General features: G+C 39.2%; 1 protein-coding gene across 3 annotated transcripts; it reads right to left on the bottom strand.

Annotated features, from left to right (window-relative positions):
- Window positions 1-2559: 2559 nt before the first annotated feature.
- PAFAH1B2 (platelet activating factor acetylhydrolase 1b catalytic subunit 2) lies at window positions 2560-16663 on the bottom strand (the record flags this gene model as incomplete). Of its 3 annotated transcripts, none has more annotated exons than XM_084249664.1 (5): window positions 2560-2838; window positions 7694-7831; window positions 11635-11751; window positions 12567-12656; window positions 16583-16663. In XM_084249664.1, the coding sequence occupies 5 exons, from the start codon at window positions 16661-16663 to the stop codon at window positions 2560-2562; spliced, it is 705 nt and encodes a 234-aa protein (XP_084105790.1). The 3 variants fall into 3 exon arrangements, with proteins under 3 accessions (XP_084105790.1, XP_084105791.1, XP_084105792.1); XM_084249665.1 differs by having other exon boundaries at window positions 7709-7831; XM_084249666.1 differs by lacking the exon at window positions 11635-11751 and having other exon boundaries at window positions 7709-7831.
- Window positions 16664-17806: the final 1143 nt, after the last annotated feature.

Below are 17806 nucleotides of genomic sequence, written 5' to 3'. Positions count from 1 at the left end.
GCCCTCAACAGTCCAAACAGACTCAAGGTGGTTGCCAGAGTACTACTTGTGGTAGTCTAGAACATGTGGGCAAAAAAACCCAAACAACAAAAACAAAAAAACGCCTTAGATCATCCTCAACAATACATCTTCGATCTGCCACATTGTAGCATTGCCAGTTGCCATCTAGTGTAGCAGGACTGGAATGAAAATATCCTGGGAGAGGACAGAACAATATCTGGCTAGCTGCCTGGAAAGTTGGCCCCTTTATCACAATAACTAGATTTCACTTGGACAGTACATTAAATTATACACACACACACGTGTGTGTGTATGTGTGTGTATAGTACAAAGACAGAAATCCAAGTATTAAGCAAATTCTGCCATTGTAGCAAACTGGGATCTCAATCAAAGGAAAACAGATAAACACCTTTTGCCTAAAGCAGTGCAAAGAAACTGGGTAAGAAATGAAAGTGGACTCAATACCTGCACATTAGTAGTAGGGCAGACTTTATTTAAAAGGCTACTGGTTCGAATACTATTGCTTGAATAGCTCTGGTAGATATAAAATGTAGTAACATCTGAGGTTTATACACATAAGCAATGGAGCTGAAGGCCAGCTCACAAAGGGTATCTGATCCTCAGTCAAGAGAGTAGTAAAAAGCGCATGCTCAGGAATAATCTAATGGGGGTTTGTTTGGAACATACTCCCACCCCCTGAGGAACAGTATAACATCGGGATAGGAAACTGTCTTTTTACACACAAAATTCTGGCTTAATTAATTCTCTTTCTGATACCTCAACTAAGAAAAAAAATCTGTTTTGAAAAACTTAAGAACCTGGGCTACTGAAAATAAAAAAGAAATTTTAATACAGTAAACAAGTTTAGTAAATACCATGTGCCCTTTCTGTTGTTAATGAAGACATGATACATTCACAAATGTATTTTAAAAAAAGAAAAAACCCCAAAAATTCCTAGAAAGAGGCCTAACAAGAAAAAAAACCAGCCCAAATTCTAGTCTTCTCAAATAGAAGTTGGCTCTTAGCACAAGTCAGCAAGCCTCCTCCAACACACAAAGCACTGCTGTTTGTCTTGCAAGCACAACATAAAATGTATGTCTTAATTTCTGAACTTGTAAGAAGAATTGTAAGAAGAATCACAACAGAGCATATTTTTATGGGTTACTTCAATACCCACCTGGTCCAGTTTAAAATATTTGTTTGTAGATCCAGTTTGAACATATTCCATAGGTATACCAAACAACAAACCACCTCTTGACCTATTATTTTTTAAATGGTAGTTTTTGTAGCTCAAGCAAACCATTAATAATTATAAAGCGCTCTCGTGAAAGAAATTCTCAGATGAAGATACATTGTGGAGAAACCCTGAAAGTTAAACATACCTAGTTCTTTTTTACAAAAATGGTGGGATAAAGAGAGACTGTCTATTCTGAAGAGCAGCTTCACACTTGTTTCCCCGTGAAAAATGGCCAAACTCTTCTGAACTGATATAATTTAGACACTAAGCCAATAAAAAAAAAATAAAATATACACCTTAAGAGTCTATGAAACATGAAATGTCAGGGCTATGGAATGAGAAAGAGAGTTCTGGGTTGTACCCCCCACCCTTCCCCCCCAAAAAACAAATTGTAACATTTTTAGGGGAAAAATAAACAAATGAACTGAAATTCTGAGTATGGCTAGCATTACACAGACTCTATAGCACAGAAAACCACACAAGAAGGAATTACACATCAGTACTACCATAAGAGTAATTGGCTGGGGACTTAATGCTTCCAACAACAGAGCTCCTAAGGTCAAAACTGTGTTTTAAAAGCTAATAATGTCAACAAGGCCCAAAAATAAAAAAGGAGAAAAGGAGGTGTGAGGGGGAATAGGGAGGAAAGGCTGCATGCAAGGGTCTATTATAGACATGATATTCAGCAGCATAAAAGCAATACCTCCATAGAGTCCCCCAAATGAGACAAAACCTATTTTTCTCTGGTAAACATGGGAAAGGTTAAGAGAGTGCAATAAATTCACTTGAAACTAAAGCATCTCCCATATTTCAATGACAATGCATATTCAATTCAATGCTGTATGTTAAGAAAACATTCAAATATATATGAGTAAAGCAAAATAAAAAAAGGCTAAATTATGAACCTGAAAACTGGAAAAACATATTTTAAAGCCAAGAGGTGTGATTCTGATTATTATACATGACATAATCCACAGAAAGAAGGGCCAAGAAAAGAATCTTCATTTTGTTCAGTACTTAGGCCTGATGTTGTCTTAGGAAAAACAGTGATAATTCAATGACCGTGTCACACATATAACTAAAAAGTCCCCCTCTGGTTAGAAATGAATTTAAACGAAAATCTTCCTTGGCTAATTTTTCTCCCGAGTCAAACAAACCTTCTATGTACAGGACCAGTTTAAATCCCTCCTCCCCTTCAAACACTAGATATGAACATCCAGGAACATTCTACAATGCAAAGTGCCTTAAGAGAAGGATTCTGTAGTGCCAGTGATACAACTGATCTGAGGAAGCCAGGACGCTATTAACACTGATGGAGCCAGTCAGGCAATGGTGGTTTGTTTCTCTTCAGGTGTTTCCTCCAACAACTGCATGATCAGTTCATGAAGCGGTTTGCAGATCTTTGCATAGCCCCCTCCTGTGAGATGCAGAAAATCAAACATGTCGTGGCAGGAGATGGCACCGTCCGAGTGCACAAAGCCCCCATCTGTATCCAGGAGCTGAACGTTGGCAAGCTTCGGCAAGGAAACCTTCAGGAGTTGGTTCACCTTGGCATTCTTTTGCCTCAAGGGGTTGGGCTTCTCACCTCGAGGTAACAAACCCTGGGGTGAAGTAGAGAAGAATATAAGAGAAAAAAACACAAAAAACAAAACCACACTGATTTCACTCTACTTATTTATTTGTGATTTCAGATAATGCTGTAAAAATTGGTCCATTTGACACTTTTTAGACCTTTCTGAACACTAGAAAGGTTTTAATGAAAATCCTGAGAATTCCTTCTCAGTTCCTTCATGAATTCTTCTTCCTTCTGTTCCTTAATTGTTGGTATCCTTCAGAGCTGTTGTCTGTGTTCCCATTCTAAACACTTTATCCTAGATCTCTTAAAGTCTCAAAACTGCGTATTAAACCTCCAACTACAGAACAAACTTGAATGTTCCCGAAGTACTCCCAACTTAAGGCAGTGCCCTCAAACTGCTCCTTCTACATTCTTTGCAATGCCTGGTCATTCCAACATCCTCGAGTCTTTCATCCTACATTTCTATTTATCATTAAATTACTTAGCTTTTGCATCCTAAATTTTTTTTTGAAGATTTTTTATGCATACAAGAGCTAGGGTATAGGCCAGAGATGCAGGGGGTGAGAGGATTCACCAGAGACAGAGTGGGGAACAGAACAGGCAGATCGACCAAAGCACACTGCTGAGGAAAGCAGCCGGTGAGTCAGGAGAGGTCTGCTGCGCCCCCTTTTTTTTTTTTTTTTTTTAAAGCGAAGAAGGCATGTTCCATCCTTCAGGTTTTTTTTTTTTTTAAAGATTTATTCTATTTATACAAGAACTGGGGTACAGGCCAGAGGTGCGGTGGGGGGGGTGAGAAGATTCACCAGAGTCAGAGTGGGGAACAGAACAGGCTGATTCACTGAAATACACTGTTGAGGGGAGCAGTGGGCGAGTCAGGAGAGGTCTGCTGCGCCATGTGGGTCACCTCCCTGGCCAGGGATCAAATTCATGCTGCAGTGGCTACACAAAGCTTTACAGGTTGCGTCTCAACTCCTTGTGCCACCAGGGAGGCCCCCTAAATGTTCTTCGAATCCATTTTGGTTCTATATACCGAGATGGCTAAGGAACTTACCACTATCTATCTCAATTAAGGTAAACTCTCCTGGCTGGTCTCCCTAATGACAGTGTTACCTTCCCTTCAATTCTTCTTCCGTACAATCCTCAGAATAATCTACTTATAACATATGGAACCTACACTACTACACAAGAGAAGTAAGAGTTGTAACAGATACTGTCTTCATGGATCAGAGTCACATATGGTAAAATAAAGACGGATGCTAAACTAGTTTTTAACTTTTTGATAATATAAGCTAATACGTCAGATCTCTGTCTTTATACCATAGTAAATAAAAGCCTGCAAGAGCCATAATATCATCAAATACTAGAAATGGCTTTTACAGAAAAGGTATTCTTATAAAACTGTCAGACCTCTTTCAGTTGGTTTATGATATCACACAGCAAGTTACTATCATGCAAAATTTCTGCCACTCACAAAAAAAGGTGTTCTACATGTATTCTATAAAAGAAAAAAATTTATACCCAAACTAAGTACTTGCTCATGTTTGCTTTTTTTTTTTTATAGAGGCATGTTTTATTTATTTATTTGTTTGTTTTGTTTATACATGCACTGGGTACAGTCAGAAGCGTGGGAGGGTGATAGAATTCACCAGAGCCAGAGCAGGGAGCAGAGCAGGCAGAAGGACCGAAGTACACTGCTGAGGGGAGCAGTGGGCGGCAGGAGAGGTCTGCGCGCCATTTGGGACCCTCCTCCGGTGGCCGGGGAGCAGCCGGGGATCGAACTGGCACCGCAGAGGCTGCGGGCAGCCTCGCAACCCAGCACTCAACCGCTGCGCCACCGGGGAGGCCCTCATGTTTGCTTTTGCTTTTATTTTTTTCCAGCAAAATGTTGCACCCTTGATTATCAATTAATTGTGTGATTTTATAGTTCCAAAGGAGAACTGTAGAGAATTATGTGTCTGTTACCATAGTTTGATTCCCTCTAATCTTTGAGCCTAGGCATCTCAAAAATTTCAAAGATGTGTCAATCCTAAAGCCTAATTTACATGATTGTTAAAAGTATAATTATGTACTTTTTTTTTTTTAAAGATTTATTTATTTATACAAGTATTGGGTACAGTCAGAAGTGCGGGAGGGTGAGAGAATTCACCAGAGCCAGAGCGGGGAGCAGAACAAGCAGAAGACCAAAGTACACTGCTGAGGGGAGCAGCGGGCGGCAGGAGAGGTCTGCGCGCCATGTGGGACCCTCTTCCGGTGGCCAGGGAGCAGCCGGGGATCGAACCGGCGCTCCAGAGGCTGAGGGCAGCTTCGCAACCCAGCGCTCAACCACTGTGCCACCGGGGAGGCCCATAATTATGTACTTTTAAAGTGCATCTAATAATTAACAAAGAATAGCCCTTTCTGGTGACATATCAAAATCTGGTTAAGATAAAATGAGCAACCAGGAAGTACAGCCAATGAACAGTAAACATATATTGTTCTGTCAAAGACCATCACAGCAACAAAGCCATGAAGAATGGTGAAGTCTCAAAAAACAGGCATCATATTTGTGGGGATTTTCAAGCAAGGATGACATAACATTTTCCTAACTGTAACTGCGCAACATTTTCCTAACATGAGTATCAATTGTATGCCATGTGATTTTTCCCATAACAGTAGCTGCTAAAATATTTTCATATTAAAGGAAACAAAATGTAAAAATAAAATAATGTTTCTGATGGCCTCACCATTTAACAGCTATTTTAATTTTTTGCTAAAAATCTATTTATTTATTTATTTGTTTATTTATTTATAAAAGAACCCGGGTACAGGCCAGATGTGTGGGAGGGTGAGAGGATTCACCAGAGACAGAGTGGGGAACAGAACAGGCAGATTGATGAAATACACTGCTGAGGGGTGCAGAGGGCTTAACAGGAGAGGTCTGCCGCGCCATGTGGGACTCTCGTCCGGCCGGCTGGGATCGAACTGGCGCTGTAGAGGCTGCGGACAGCTTCACAGAGATGCCTTCAACTGCCTGCGCTACCAGGGGAAGCCCTATTTTAATTTTGTTTCCTTCTCAACTGCATACATACTTTGAAGAAATTCTGAATATAATATACACATTGGTTCTTTTTATTTAAATACTTCATAAATGCTATTTTCACACAATCCTCAAAACTGTCACGTGATTAGTGCTATTATATTGAATGATTTATATAATCATTTCCTTATAGTGTGGACTAGGTTATTTCCCATGTTTTAGCACTGTAGATTATACCACCGAGTATCAAATTTAAAAATCTGGTTGAAACAAAAAACATTTACGGAGTATTTATAAAGTAACATTCAGACAATATGTCCTAAGCAACTACCATGTACCAACCCTTGTACTCCAGAAGTGAACTTTTAACCACAATATAATCCTTTTTGAAATAAGACTGGTATAAAGAAGTACATGAGGGCCTCCCTGGTGGTGCAGGGCAGTGGTTGAGCACTGGGTTATGAAGCTGCCCGCAGCCTCTGCAGCGCCGGTTCAATCCCCGGCTGTTCCCCAGCCACTGGAGGAGGGTCCTACATGGCGAGCAGACCTCTCCTGCCACCCGCTGCTCCCCTCAGCAGTGTACTTCGGTCCCTCTGCCTGCTCTGCTCCCCGCTCTGGCTCTGGTGAGTTCACTCACCCTCCCGCACTTCTGACTGTACCCAGTGCTTGTATGTATAAATCAATCAATCAATCAATCTTTAAAAAAAAAAAAAAGTAGTACATGAACAGTTAAATACCATGTAATATAAAATGTGAAGCCTGGCTCCCTAGTACCTTAAGGATAAAATCTGAACTCCTAACATGGCATATAAATTTCTACATAAACTGACTGTAGGTAGCCTCATTATTCCCTTAACCATCCCAACCTCAAACTTTGATAACAACCCTAAAATTCTTCTAGAATCCTCCCCTTCACTTATTCAATACACACATAAATATATAAACTTTGATCATTTTCTTTTTATTTTTCTGCAGTCCCTTCTTTTCTCACATTTCTTCATTTGTCTGGAGACAAGCTAGTTCTTTAAAACTAAACTTAGATGTCAACAATTATATCCAAAATGGACTGTTCTCCCCTTAATCCCATAAGGAGGCAGTTTGGTAACTCTTTTTATATTACTGTGTTCATGCACAGACTGTGAGCGACGACTTACTCATTTTATATGCTCAGGACCTATTATGGTGCTTGGTACATGGAGATTTTCACATCTGTTGAATAAATATTTTCCTAATACTATCTCAGTAAAGAGCTGAACACATCAGATTTCACTGAAACATGCATTTTTAGTTGGGCAAAGAATACTGACAGGTAAATTTTTACATTGAAATTGACAATCATTAATTTCTGAGACCATGAAGACTAATAATGCTATAACTATAAACAATAGCACATTCTGTTAAGGGTAGAACTATAAAGGGGTAAGACCATTTTCTTGCTGACTGAATTTCTAATGTTTTAGAGACTTTAGAGATTCTAACAAAAACACGACCTTTACAAATTTACAATGAAAGAGAACAACAGACCTAAGCCAATTTGAAACCCAAGGCTAAGAGACTCAGGACTAGGACAAGTATCATATGTAATTTATAAAGTTACAAGACAATTTAAAAAAAAAATTAAGACTACCCGAGGCAACAAACAAGGCAAACTTGTTTCACTTCTAAACAAGTATGAGCAAATAAAAGATGACCCCACAGTTGGTCTGGGAAATGCTGAGGTTGGTAAGACAATGGGATATATCAGAGAAGAGCTTCTCAGAAGTATTGAAAACTATTCCCACCTAAAAATTCTCCATATTCTTAAACAATCATGTTTCTAAATAGAGTCCTCACCTGACCTAATGACATCAAAGTCTCCATGCACCCAAGGACTACATACCAATACAATGATTTTGGCCTGTGGCTGCCTTGTGTTGATAAGTTGTACAATGGCCTCAATTCCACCTGCAACTTCCTCTGCCGTGTTTTCATGGTTGTTCGTTCCTACCCAGACAACAATAACCTATAAATAAGAGGAGGAGGAGGAGAGATAAGTATTCAGAGAGAAAGGAATGTCTAATATTTAGATGTTTTATTCAAAAATCAAAGAAAGATGAACAGTTCAAATGGTGTTAGATAATTTCAACTGTGCAGTCACTTTAAAATAGATTCATGCCTCATACATATCAAGATAAATTCTAAGATTAATATTTGAGTGCAAAATTGTACTAGGAAGAAATAAGATTATTATTATGGAGTTAGAAACAGTACTTAAGGGCCTCCCTGGTGGCGCAATGGGCTAAGCACCGCACTATGAAGCAATCCGCAGCCTCTGCAGCACGAGTTCGATCCCCAGCAGGCTAAGGAGCAACCCACATGGCACAGCAGACCTCTCCTGACTCACCTGCTGCTCCTCTCAGCAGCGTATTTCAGTCAGTCTACCTGTTATGTTCCCCACTCTGTCTCTAGTGAATTCTCTCACTCCCCACATCTCTGGTCTATACCCCAGCTCTTGTATGCATAAATAAATCAATCTTAAAAAAAAAAAAAAAAAGAGGGCCTCTCTGGTGGCGCAGGCTGTTGAGCGCCACACTGTGAAGCTGTCCACAGCCTCTGCAGCACAGGTTTGATCCCGGCCGGTCGGCGAGAATCCCACATGGTGCAGCAAACCTCTCCTATCTCGCCCCCTGCTCCCCTCAGCAGTGTCTTCGGTCAGTCTGCCTATTCTGTTTTTTTTTTTTTTTTTGGGCCAGATGGAAGAGACATTTTATTTAAAGGCAAAGTACCCAAATGGCTCTCTGGAGTAGGTAATTTCTACTTTCACACTTATCCATTTACACATGATCCCCTAACCTTAATTTTCTTTCTTCTTAAGGGGCTGATTTGGATTGGCTTGTTAAAAATATGGAACGCTTCACGAATTTAAGTGTCATCCTTGCGCAGGGGCCATGCTAATCTTCTCTGTATCATTCCAATTTTAGTGTATGTGCTGCTGGAGCGAGCACCCATCTGCCTATTCTGGTCCCCGCTCTGTCTCTGGTGAATTCTCTCACCCTCCCACACCTCGGACTGTACCCCAGTTCTTGTATAAATAAAAAATCTTAAAAAAAACAATTAAGGGCCTCCCCGGTGGCGCAGCGGTTGAGCGCTGGGTTGCGAAGCTGCCCGCGACCTCTGCGGCACTGGTTCGATCCCCGGCTGCTCCCTGGCCACCGGAGGAGGGTCCCACATGGCTCGCAGACCTCTCCTGACGCCCGCTGCTCCCTTCAGCAGTGTACTTCGGTCCTTCTGCCTGCTCTGCTCCCCGCTCTGGCTCTGGTGAATTCTCTCACCCTCCCGCGCTTCTGACTGTACCCAGTGCTTGCATAAACAAAACAAACAAACAAACAAATAAATAAAACATGCCTCTATTAAAAAAAAAACAATTAAGCATCTACATATCACAAAAATGTTTTTAAGTGAAATCTAAGACATCTAGGGGAAATACTTGCAACTCAAAAAAAAGAGAAAAAAAAAAAAAAGACTCCTTGACTAGACGTACCTTTTGAAATAATTAACAGATGTGCCCAGGGGAGTGTAAAGGATTTCAACACATTGCAGCACTCATATACTGGGATGGAGGCTGAATGTATTTTTATCAAGTTTTTCTCTTAAAAAAAATGTGGGCATCCCTGGTGGCACAGGGGTTAAAGACACAGTGCTATCAAGCTATCTCTAGCTACTGTGACATGAGTTCCATCCCCAGCCAAGGAGCTAACCCACATGGCGCAGCAGACCTCTCCTGACTCACCCACTCTTCCCCTCAACAGTGTATTTCAGTCAACCCGTTTGTTCTGCTCCCCACTCTGTCTCTGGTGAATCCTCCCACCCCCTGCACCTCTGGCTTATACCCCAGTTCTTGTATACATAAATAAATAAATCTTTAAAAAAATTTTTTTACAGTCATCACCTAGAAATGTAACAGCTTCCTATATGACTCCACAAGTAACTTCTACTCTGTCACAAAAGAATAGGTAAGTTTTGGGCCTCCCCGGTGGCGCAGCAGTTGAGCGCTGGGCTGCAAAGCTGCCGCAGCCTCTGCAGCGCCGGTTGGATCCCCGGCCACTGGCGCGCAGACCTCTCCTGCTGTGCTCGCAGCTCCCCTCAGCAATACTTCGTCAGTCTGCCTGTTCTGCTCCCCGCTCTGGCACTGGTGAATTCTCTCACCCTCCCGTGCATCTGACTGTACCCAGTGCTTGTATAAATAAATAAATAAATCTTTAAAAACAAAACAAAACAAAAAAAAAAAAACAGGTAAGTTTTTCTTTTAGAAAGGCAAAGAATAAAATACTTTCAATTGGGGACTCCCCGGTGGCGCAGCGGTTGAGTGCTGGGTTGCGAGGCTGCCCGCAGCCTCTGCAGCGCCGGTTCAATCCCCAGCTGCTCCCCAGCCACCACAGGAGGGTCCCACATGGCACACAGACCTCTCCTGCCGCCCGCTGCTCCCTTCAGCAGTGTACTTCGGTCCTTCTGCCTGCTCTGCTCCCCGCTCTGGCTCTGGTGAATTCTCTCACCCTCCCGCGCTTCTGACTGTACCCAGTGCTTGTATAGATGAAATAGGTAAATCTTAAAAAAAAAAAATATTTAAAAAAAAAAAAACTTTCAATTGACACAACTGTTATCAGTGGCTCAACTGATAAATGGAAAAAGGTGTTTTTTCCCCATGTTTGAGGATGAAAAAAATCATATGCAGTCTGTCAATTCAGGACCTTTATAATGTGACAAAGTACTGGGTACATATTTGTTTGTTTTTAAAGATTTATGTATGCATACAAGAACTGGGGTACAGGCCAGAGGTGCTGGGGTGTGTGAAAGGATTCACAGAGTGGGGAACAGAACAGGCGGATTGACTGAAATACACTGCAGAGGGGAACAGCAGGCGAATCCGGAGAGGTCTGTTGCACCATGTGGGTTTCTCCCTGGCCGCCAGGATCAAACTCATGCTGCAATGGCTGCAAATAGCTTCATAGGTCAGATCTTAACCCCTCGGCCCACCAGGGAGGCCCACTACTGGGCACATGTTTATGGTGAATTATTTATTCACATCTGCTTCAAATTTTTTTGAGAAGAACTTAGAGGCCTTGACTATCAATTTGTTTACATGGTTAAATAGGCCCAAAATTACTCCCTGAAGGGGGACCTCCCAGGTGGCTCAGCAGTTGAGCGCTGGGTTGCGGAGCTGCCTGCGGCCTCTGCAGCGCCGGTTCGTTCCCCGGCCGCCGGGTGAGGGTCCCACATGGCGCGCAGGCCTCTCCTGCCCCGCCCGCTGTTCCCCTCAGCAGTGTACCTCGTCATTCTGCCTGCTCTGCTCTCCCCTCTGGCTCTGGTGGATTCTCTCACCCTCCCGCGCCTCTGACTGTACCCAGTGCTTGTATGAATAAATAAAAATCTTTAAAAAAAACTCCAAAGGCTCTAAAAAAAAAAAAAAGACAAAATTACTTCCTGAAGGGAACTTGGCTCTGCTCTTAAGGCCCACCTCTAAGCAGTTTCTCCTCATACGGTCTCAGGTCCACAGAACAGCCCACCTAATCAGCATGGACTCTTCTTCTACAGCTGAAGAGAGTACAAGTATGACCAGGGGTAACAATAGATGGTCTTTTTAATTAAATATGTATTTGGAATGTTCTTAAGTAATGACGATATCATTTCCCTTAAAGAGGCATGAAGCTGAAATAGTGAAAAAACACTTTAAAGAAGCAATTTTTTTTTACTTACCAGTTTTAGGCAATTTATATCTGAAAAAGACACAAGATTAATGATAGTCTTTAAAAAAAAAGTTCATTTCACCTTAGGTTTAATATTTTCCAGTTCTCCATTCTTTAGTCTCCACAAAACATGTCTTGTTGTATCTCCCCCAATTCCAAAATTCAGAGCATGAAGTGGAGAAAAGAGCTCTCGCCAAATCTAAAAAGAGAGAAACTCGATTTATTCTGGGTAAAATCAGTAGAGAATAAGATTCTTTACCTGCAGTAATATTTTGAGGCAATGGAAGTAACATTTCATGTTTTGTATTCTAACATTACAGTGCAGATGGTCAATCACCCTCTGTTTAAAGGGCCTTGCATATGTCATTGTGTGACTCAGTTCTTGATGCAGCACTGGTCTTAGCCCCAGAACTGAATCACAACTCAACCTGATGACCCCTTAAGAGGTACCAATATTTATAATAAAGTTGTGATTCAATAAACTCTCCTTTCATTTTGTTCAGTCATTTAAAAGACTAAGGTAAAATAAAAACAAACACAAAATGAAATTTCGAGTGCTGGAGCCAAAAAGAAATAGTTATCTTTTCTTTTAAATTTCCTTTGATATAACTCCTAACCCTAAAAACAAGATTTGGAACAGCTTGCTGTAGAAATATATAAAATAATGGTGAAAACTGTGACTAAGACAAATATAAATGAGCAAATACAATCAAGAAAATAGTAAAATACAAGTAAGTAGAAACTCATGATGAAGACAAATACAGGTAAATATAATGTGAAGCTTCTTGGAAGTCAAAGCAAAAAAGGAAGTTTAGTTATAAACAATGCTAACTTTTTTTTGTCTCATCAAGTATGAAGAATCCCACTAGGTGGGTGTGACTCTCATATGCTAATCTAGAGCTTCTCTACAGTGTCTAGGGTAAGTGTATAGGTTCAGCTTAGAAAGTCTGTTAGCAACACATGGGTTCACATTAGTTGCCAAGAACCACCCTCACCCCCCCCTTCCACCTTTACCTCATATTGTTGCATTAACTGCACCATTGAGTCCCCCACAAATAGTACATCAGGCTCTTTGTCTTTACAGTCCAGGACAAATCTGTTGTGCTGGTTTGAAAAGAGAAATTTAGAAGGTGGTTATTCTTTCCTTGTGTGATATCTTGGTCTAGACAAAACTGTTGTTCAACCAGTTACATACTATGTTGCTAAGCATTCCATTTGTCCCTAAAACTTACTCCTCTCAATCTGCAATTAAATGTTGCAATTTTTTTACCCACCCTTACCCTATTGATCATGTAAGTAAGTGCTTCAGAAAACAGGGATTCTACTGAAACCAGAAGAGAAAACTACATTAACATGTTTTTTTAGAAGTTTTTCTTTCTCTCAAATTTAACCATGGAAGCATATTATTTTAACTGTACTTAACAATATGCATTTTTAAGCTGAAAGGATGAGATGAACAAAAATAAAACTCCAGTTAATGAATTAGGTGCATTTTCACATCATGTCAACTTTCTACTGCATGAACTGAAGTCACCAACTATTAATATATCTCCATACTAACAGCTCAGTTTTTAGAGTGTCTTGGAATTTATACTCTACCATTCTAAAGGTTTAATTACTCTACATTTTCTTTTTAGTTACAGCAAGTTTGGAAAAATAGAAAAAGACAACACCAAACACCTCTAATTCTACCATCCTAACTCAGCAACTTATACCATATATGGGTATTTTCTTCTCATCCTTTTTCATACACTCTCCCTCTCACCCCCATGCCATAGCTGAATCATTACGTACACCTCTTTCTGGCTCCTTTGGCTTTGGGGACAGAAAAACCTCATTCAAATCCTAGCTTGTCTACTTTGCAACCCAATGACCTTAAGGAAGTACATAATCTGAGTCTTGTTTTTCCCATCTGCTGGCAACTTCATTTTAGAGTTGGGAAGATGAGAGTTCTATGAAAGGGGCTCAGCTGCTGGTGGGCACCCAGTAGGTAATAAATAGCAGTCATGGCAACTGCACTTAACATTATATTAGAATTATTTTTCTATGGAGCTACATGACTTTCATAGTCATAATTTTTAACTGCCAGATAATATACCACAGAACACACCCATTAAAAAAATTATTTTCCTATCAACAGAATTGTCAGTAATACTGTTATAAAGAAGTTTACATGTACTCTATTTTTTACATACTGGGAATTCTTAGGTCAAACTTTCATGGATCTTGGATAATATCTTCAAATTCTTAGCCAAAGGGCTATATATCACAACTGGTTTTATTATAACCATACTTGCTCTGGATAATAAAATTTTTCTTTCTCCTTTCTCTTCCCATTGTTCTAATTTGTATTTTTTGAGGGAAAAAAATGTTAAAAACTTCCTGCCCTGTTTTTATTAAGATACTTATCTAGTGATACCATGAGGATATTTTTATGATAATAAAAAACATCAATGCCTCATCTATAATATTTACTTCATCTATAACATTTAGTATTTTCCTTAGTCTGCTGCTGAGCCTTCTTTTTTAGCTTAATGTTTTGGTATGATCTATACTGAGTTTATCTACTGTCAAGTCTTTCATTATCACCCTTAAAATAAATCTTTTATTATGGAAGATATCAAACATACACAAAAGCAGAGAGAATAACATAATGAACCTACATGTACCCATCACCAACTACAGCAATCACCTAATTACAGCCACTATTATTTCGGTCATTTCCCAAACTACTGCTCTACCCCATCCTCAGATTTTAAAGCAAATTGAAGACTGTATTTAAAAACCAAGATCTGTTTTTTCCCCAATAATTAGTGTTTTAATACTTAGTAAAGTTAGTCCTTCCATATTATGCAACTTAAAAAAATATAAATAATCTTGTTTTTCTTCCATTTCACTATTTTTTTCCCCAATCAGCACAATTTAAAATCTGCTAATTTATACCAAGGAACAAATGGCTTCTAGGTCTAGTTATTATTTTTCATAGTTATAAATGATGAATGCCCATCAATGAAAAATGGGTAAATCCATTTTGGTGTTTTCATATATAGCAATGAAGTACTAAAGAAAAAAATGAATAAACTATAGCTACACTTTTAATATATGATATACTGCAGAAAAATACATTCAGAACGATAGATGCAATTTAAAGACATGGAAAATAATATGTGTTTTATATACATACAAATATATGTAATACATAAATACATGAAAATACCCAATTTAGGATATTGGTTTGGAGATGAGTTGTCAGGAAAGAAAGAAATATGGTCAATTAACATAAGAACATAAATTCTATTAGCAATCTTTTTGGGCCAATGGAAAATACAGATATTTCATATTACCTTTTTCATAATACTTTTTTAAAAGTACAAACTAGGAAGCCTAAGTAAGAATAACTTAGTAATAATCATATGAAACCATCAAAAAAAAAAAAATAGTACTACTCTAACTAAGTTAGCTGACAGGCTTTTAAGTATGGAAAGACAAGAAAAAATACCCTGAAGGGTATTAACACTGAAGTACAAAACTTGTAACTACTTAAAATAACACAGACCTTGTTATTCAAAGAGGTAATACAATTGGAAACAAAATTAAATATAGTCATAGACAAACATGGCAGTTTATTAAGAGGAAAGTAATAAAAATGCTAAAAAAAAAAAAAAAAAAAAGGGACACATGAAAAAGAGGCCAGCATGAAGGGATTCCTACCTGCTAAATTACAATGAATGATAATCCAGTGAATAAAATAAGAACCCAGGGCCTCCCCGGTGGCGCAGTGGTTGAGCGCTGGGCTGCAAAGCTGCCCACAGCCTCTGCAGCACCAGTTCGATCCCCGGCCGTCCAGCGAGGGTCCCACATGGCATGCAGACCTCTCCTGCCATGCCCACTGCTCCCCCTCAGCAGTGTACTTCAGTCCTTCTGCCTGCTCTGTTCCCCACTCTGGCTCTGGTGAATTCTCTCACCCTCCCGCGCTTCTGACTGTACCCAGTGCTTGTATAAATAAATAAATCTTTAAAAAAAAAATAAAATAAAATAAGAACCCAGGAGTCCATACTATAATAAATTGACAAGACATGACGTAGGCCAACACCATCTTAACCAAGTGGTAAACACTATCAACGAGACCAAGCATCATCATGGCCTCTATGGGATGCACTGATATTCCTGCCAAAACTGTAGTCTGAATCTTAATTATGAGGACGAAACCAACCCAAATTGAGAGATAGTCTACAATAACAAATATTTTACTATTCCAAGATGTCAATATCATGTGACTCTAGACTGGGAAGAAATCTGACACAAGAACATCTTTGGGACAACTGGAGAAATGAGGGTATGGCTTCTGAATTAAGCAATCAATGCCAAATTTTCTGATTTTAATAATTACACTGCAGTTATGAAGAAAACATCTTCCTTAGAAAACACTAAATATTTAGGATGAAGGAATGAGGCCTGCAACTTATTATCAAATGGTTCAGAAAATACAGTACGTTGGTATACACATACACGAACAGGTACAGGCACAATAATTAGGCATTTATGACAATTGTTAACAACTGGCAAATCTAGACAACGCTTATAGGGTGTTCTTTTTAAAATTTTTGTATTAATTTTGAAATTACTTCAAAATTAAAAAGCTTAAAAACGAGAATACTATAGGGCCTTTCTGGTGGTGCAGGGGTTAAAGTCTCAGGGTTATCAAGCTATCGCCTACCACAGCAGTCTAAGTTCAATCCCTGGCCAGGGAGCTAGACCACATGGTGCAGCTAACCTCTTCTGTTTTGCCCTGCTCCCCTTAGCAGTGTATTTCAGTAGATTTGCCTGTTCTGCTCCTCACTCTGTCGCTGGTGAATTCTCTCATCCCCTGTACCTCTGGCCTAAACCCCAGTTCTTCTATGAAAGAAAGAAATAAAATCTTTTAAAAAAACCCAAAAAACCAACAACTCCCTTTCGAGCTTGGGGCAAAAGACTCTCAAACACTGAAGTGGCTCATCTCATGTGAATAATACATACGCACTTCCTTTTACCTGAGACATCCACCTGTCATCTCCTTGAATATCTTCTGCTGCATGTGGAATAGCTGCTGGATTTGAGTCTCCTTGGCTCATTCTACACCTGAGGAAAAAAATGTCATATTTCACTCATTTTATTATGTGTTACCACTTACTTAGGTGTTAAAGTTTTAAACAATAATTTAAGATGCATTGTGGTTTTGTCCAGAAACTAACCAACTGAAGTTTATTTTCAGCAGAGATAAGTTCGATAACATGACAACTATTTACATCCCATAAATATCCAGCATCACTAAACTTCCAGACAGATTTGAATGTCATTAAAAGCAATACGACATTTAAAAAATCTGTTCCAACTATAGTCTTTACATCTATATTAATCTTGCATGACTACTTACTGTAAGTATCAAGTGACACTACCAACTAGACACTTACAGTCCATTAGTGCCCTTCAGACTGAAAGTTACACATTTAAGGATAACTACACTGCTGATTATATACTGATTAAACAGCAAACACTGGATATTAAACATCAGGCAAGTAACTGTACTACAGAGTACAATAGATAAATAGACTTTGATACTAGTTAAATAGACTTTGATAAATAGACTTTGGTACTAGTTTTTAGCAAATGTTTATTAGGTATTTTTATTTTTAATGGGTCTCTACTAAGAAACTTACTAATGATCAGCCCAAACATGGGTTGATCTGATAATGAAGTCTGATAAGTGAAATTCAGAAAAATTTAAAATGCTGCAATATTCCAAAAGGAAAAAATAAGGAATAAGACTGTTTTCAGTCAATTCTGGAGAATACTTACTAAAAGACATTTTAGGCTCAAGAGGTCATTTGGTAAATGCTAAGGATGCTAAAAATGAGGACTAGCTGGGATTTGGGACACATTTATTTAGATTACGAAAATTTGTAACTATCAGAAAACTATATATAGATATACATAGTCCCATTACACACACACTCACACAAACTCTTTCTCTCTCTCCATATATATCTATATCTATATCTATATCTATATATTCATTCCTTAATAGGACTCCAGTCCTCACAAAAATACTACAAAAACAAGGATCAGATAGTTTAGGTAATATTCACAGTGAGTGACTGAAATTAGGGTTGCATGACCCCAATAACATTAAATCTGGCCCACTTATCACAAACCAGTTCATGCTGACTCCTTAAAGGGGACCTTCTAGTTAACCATTTCACTCAAAAGACACCTAC

Source organism: Talpa europaea (assembly GCF_964194135.1).
Source record: "Talpa europaea genome assembly, chromosome: 12".
Classification (NCBI taxonomy): domain Eukaryota; kingdom Metazoa; phylum Chordata; class Mammalia; order Eulipotyphla; family Talpidae; genus Talpa; species Talpa europaea.
The sequence above is the reverse complement of the archived record's forward strand: the minus strand, read 5'-3'. Positions and strand labels throughout refer to the sequence as shown.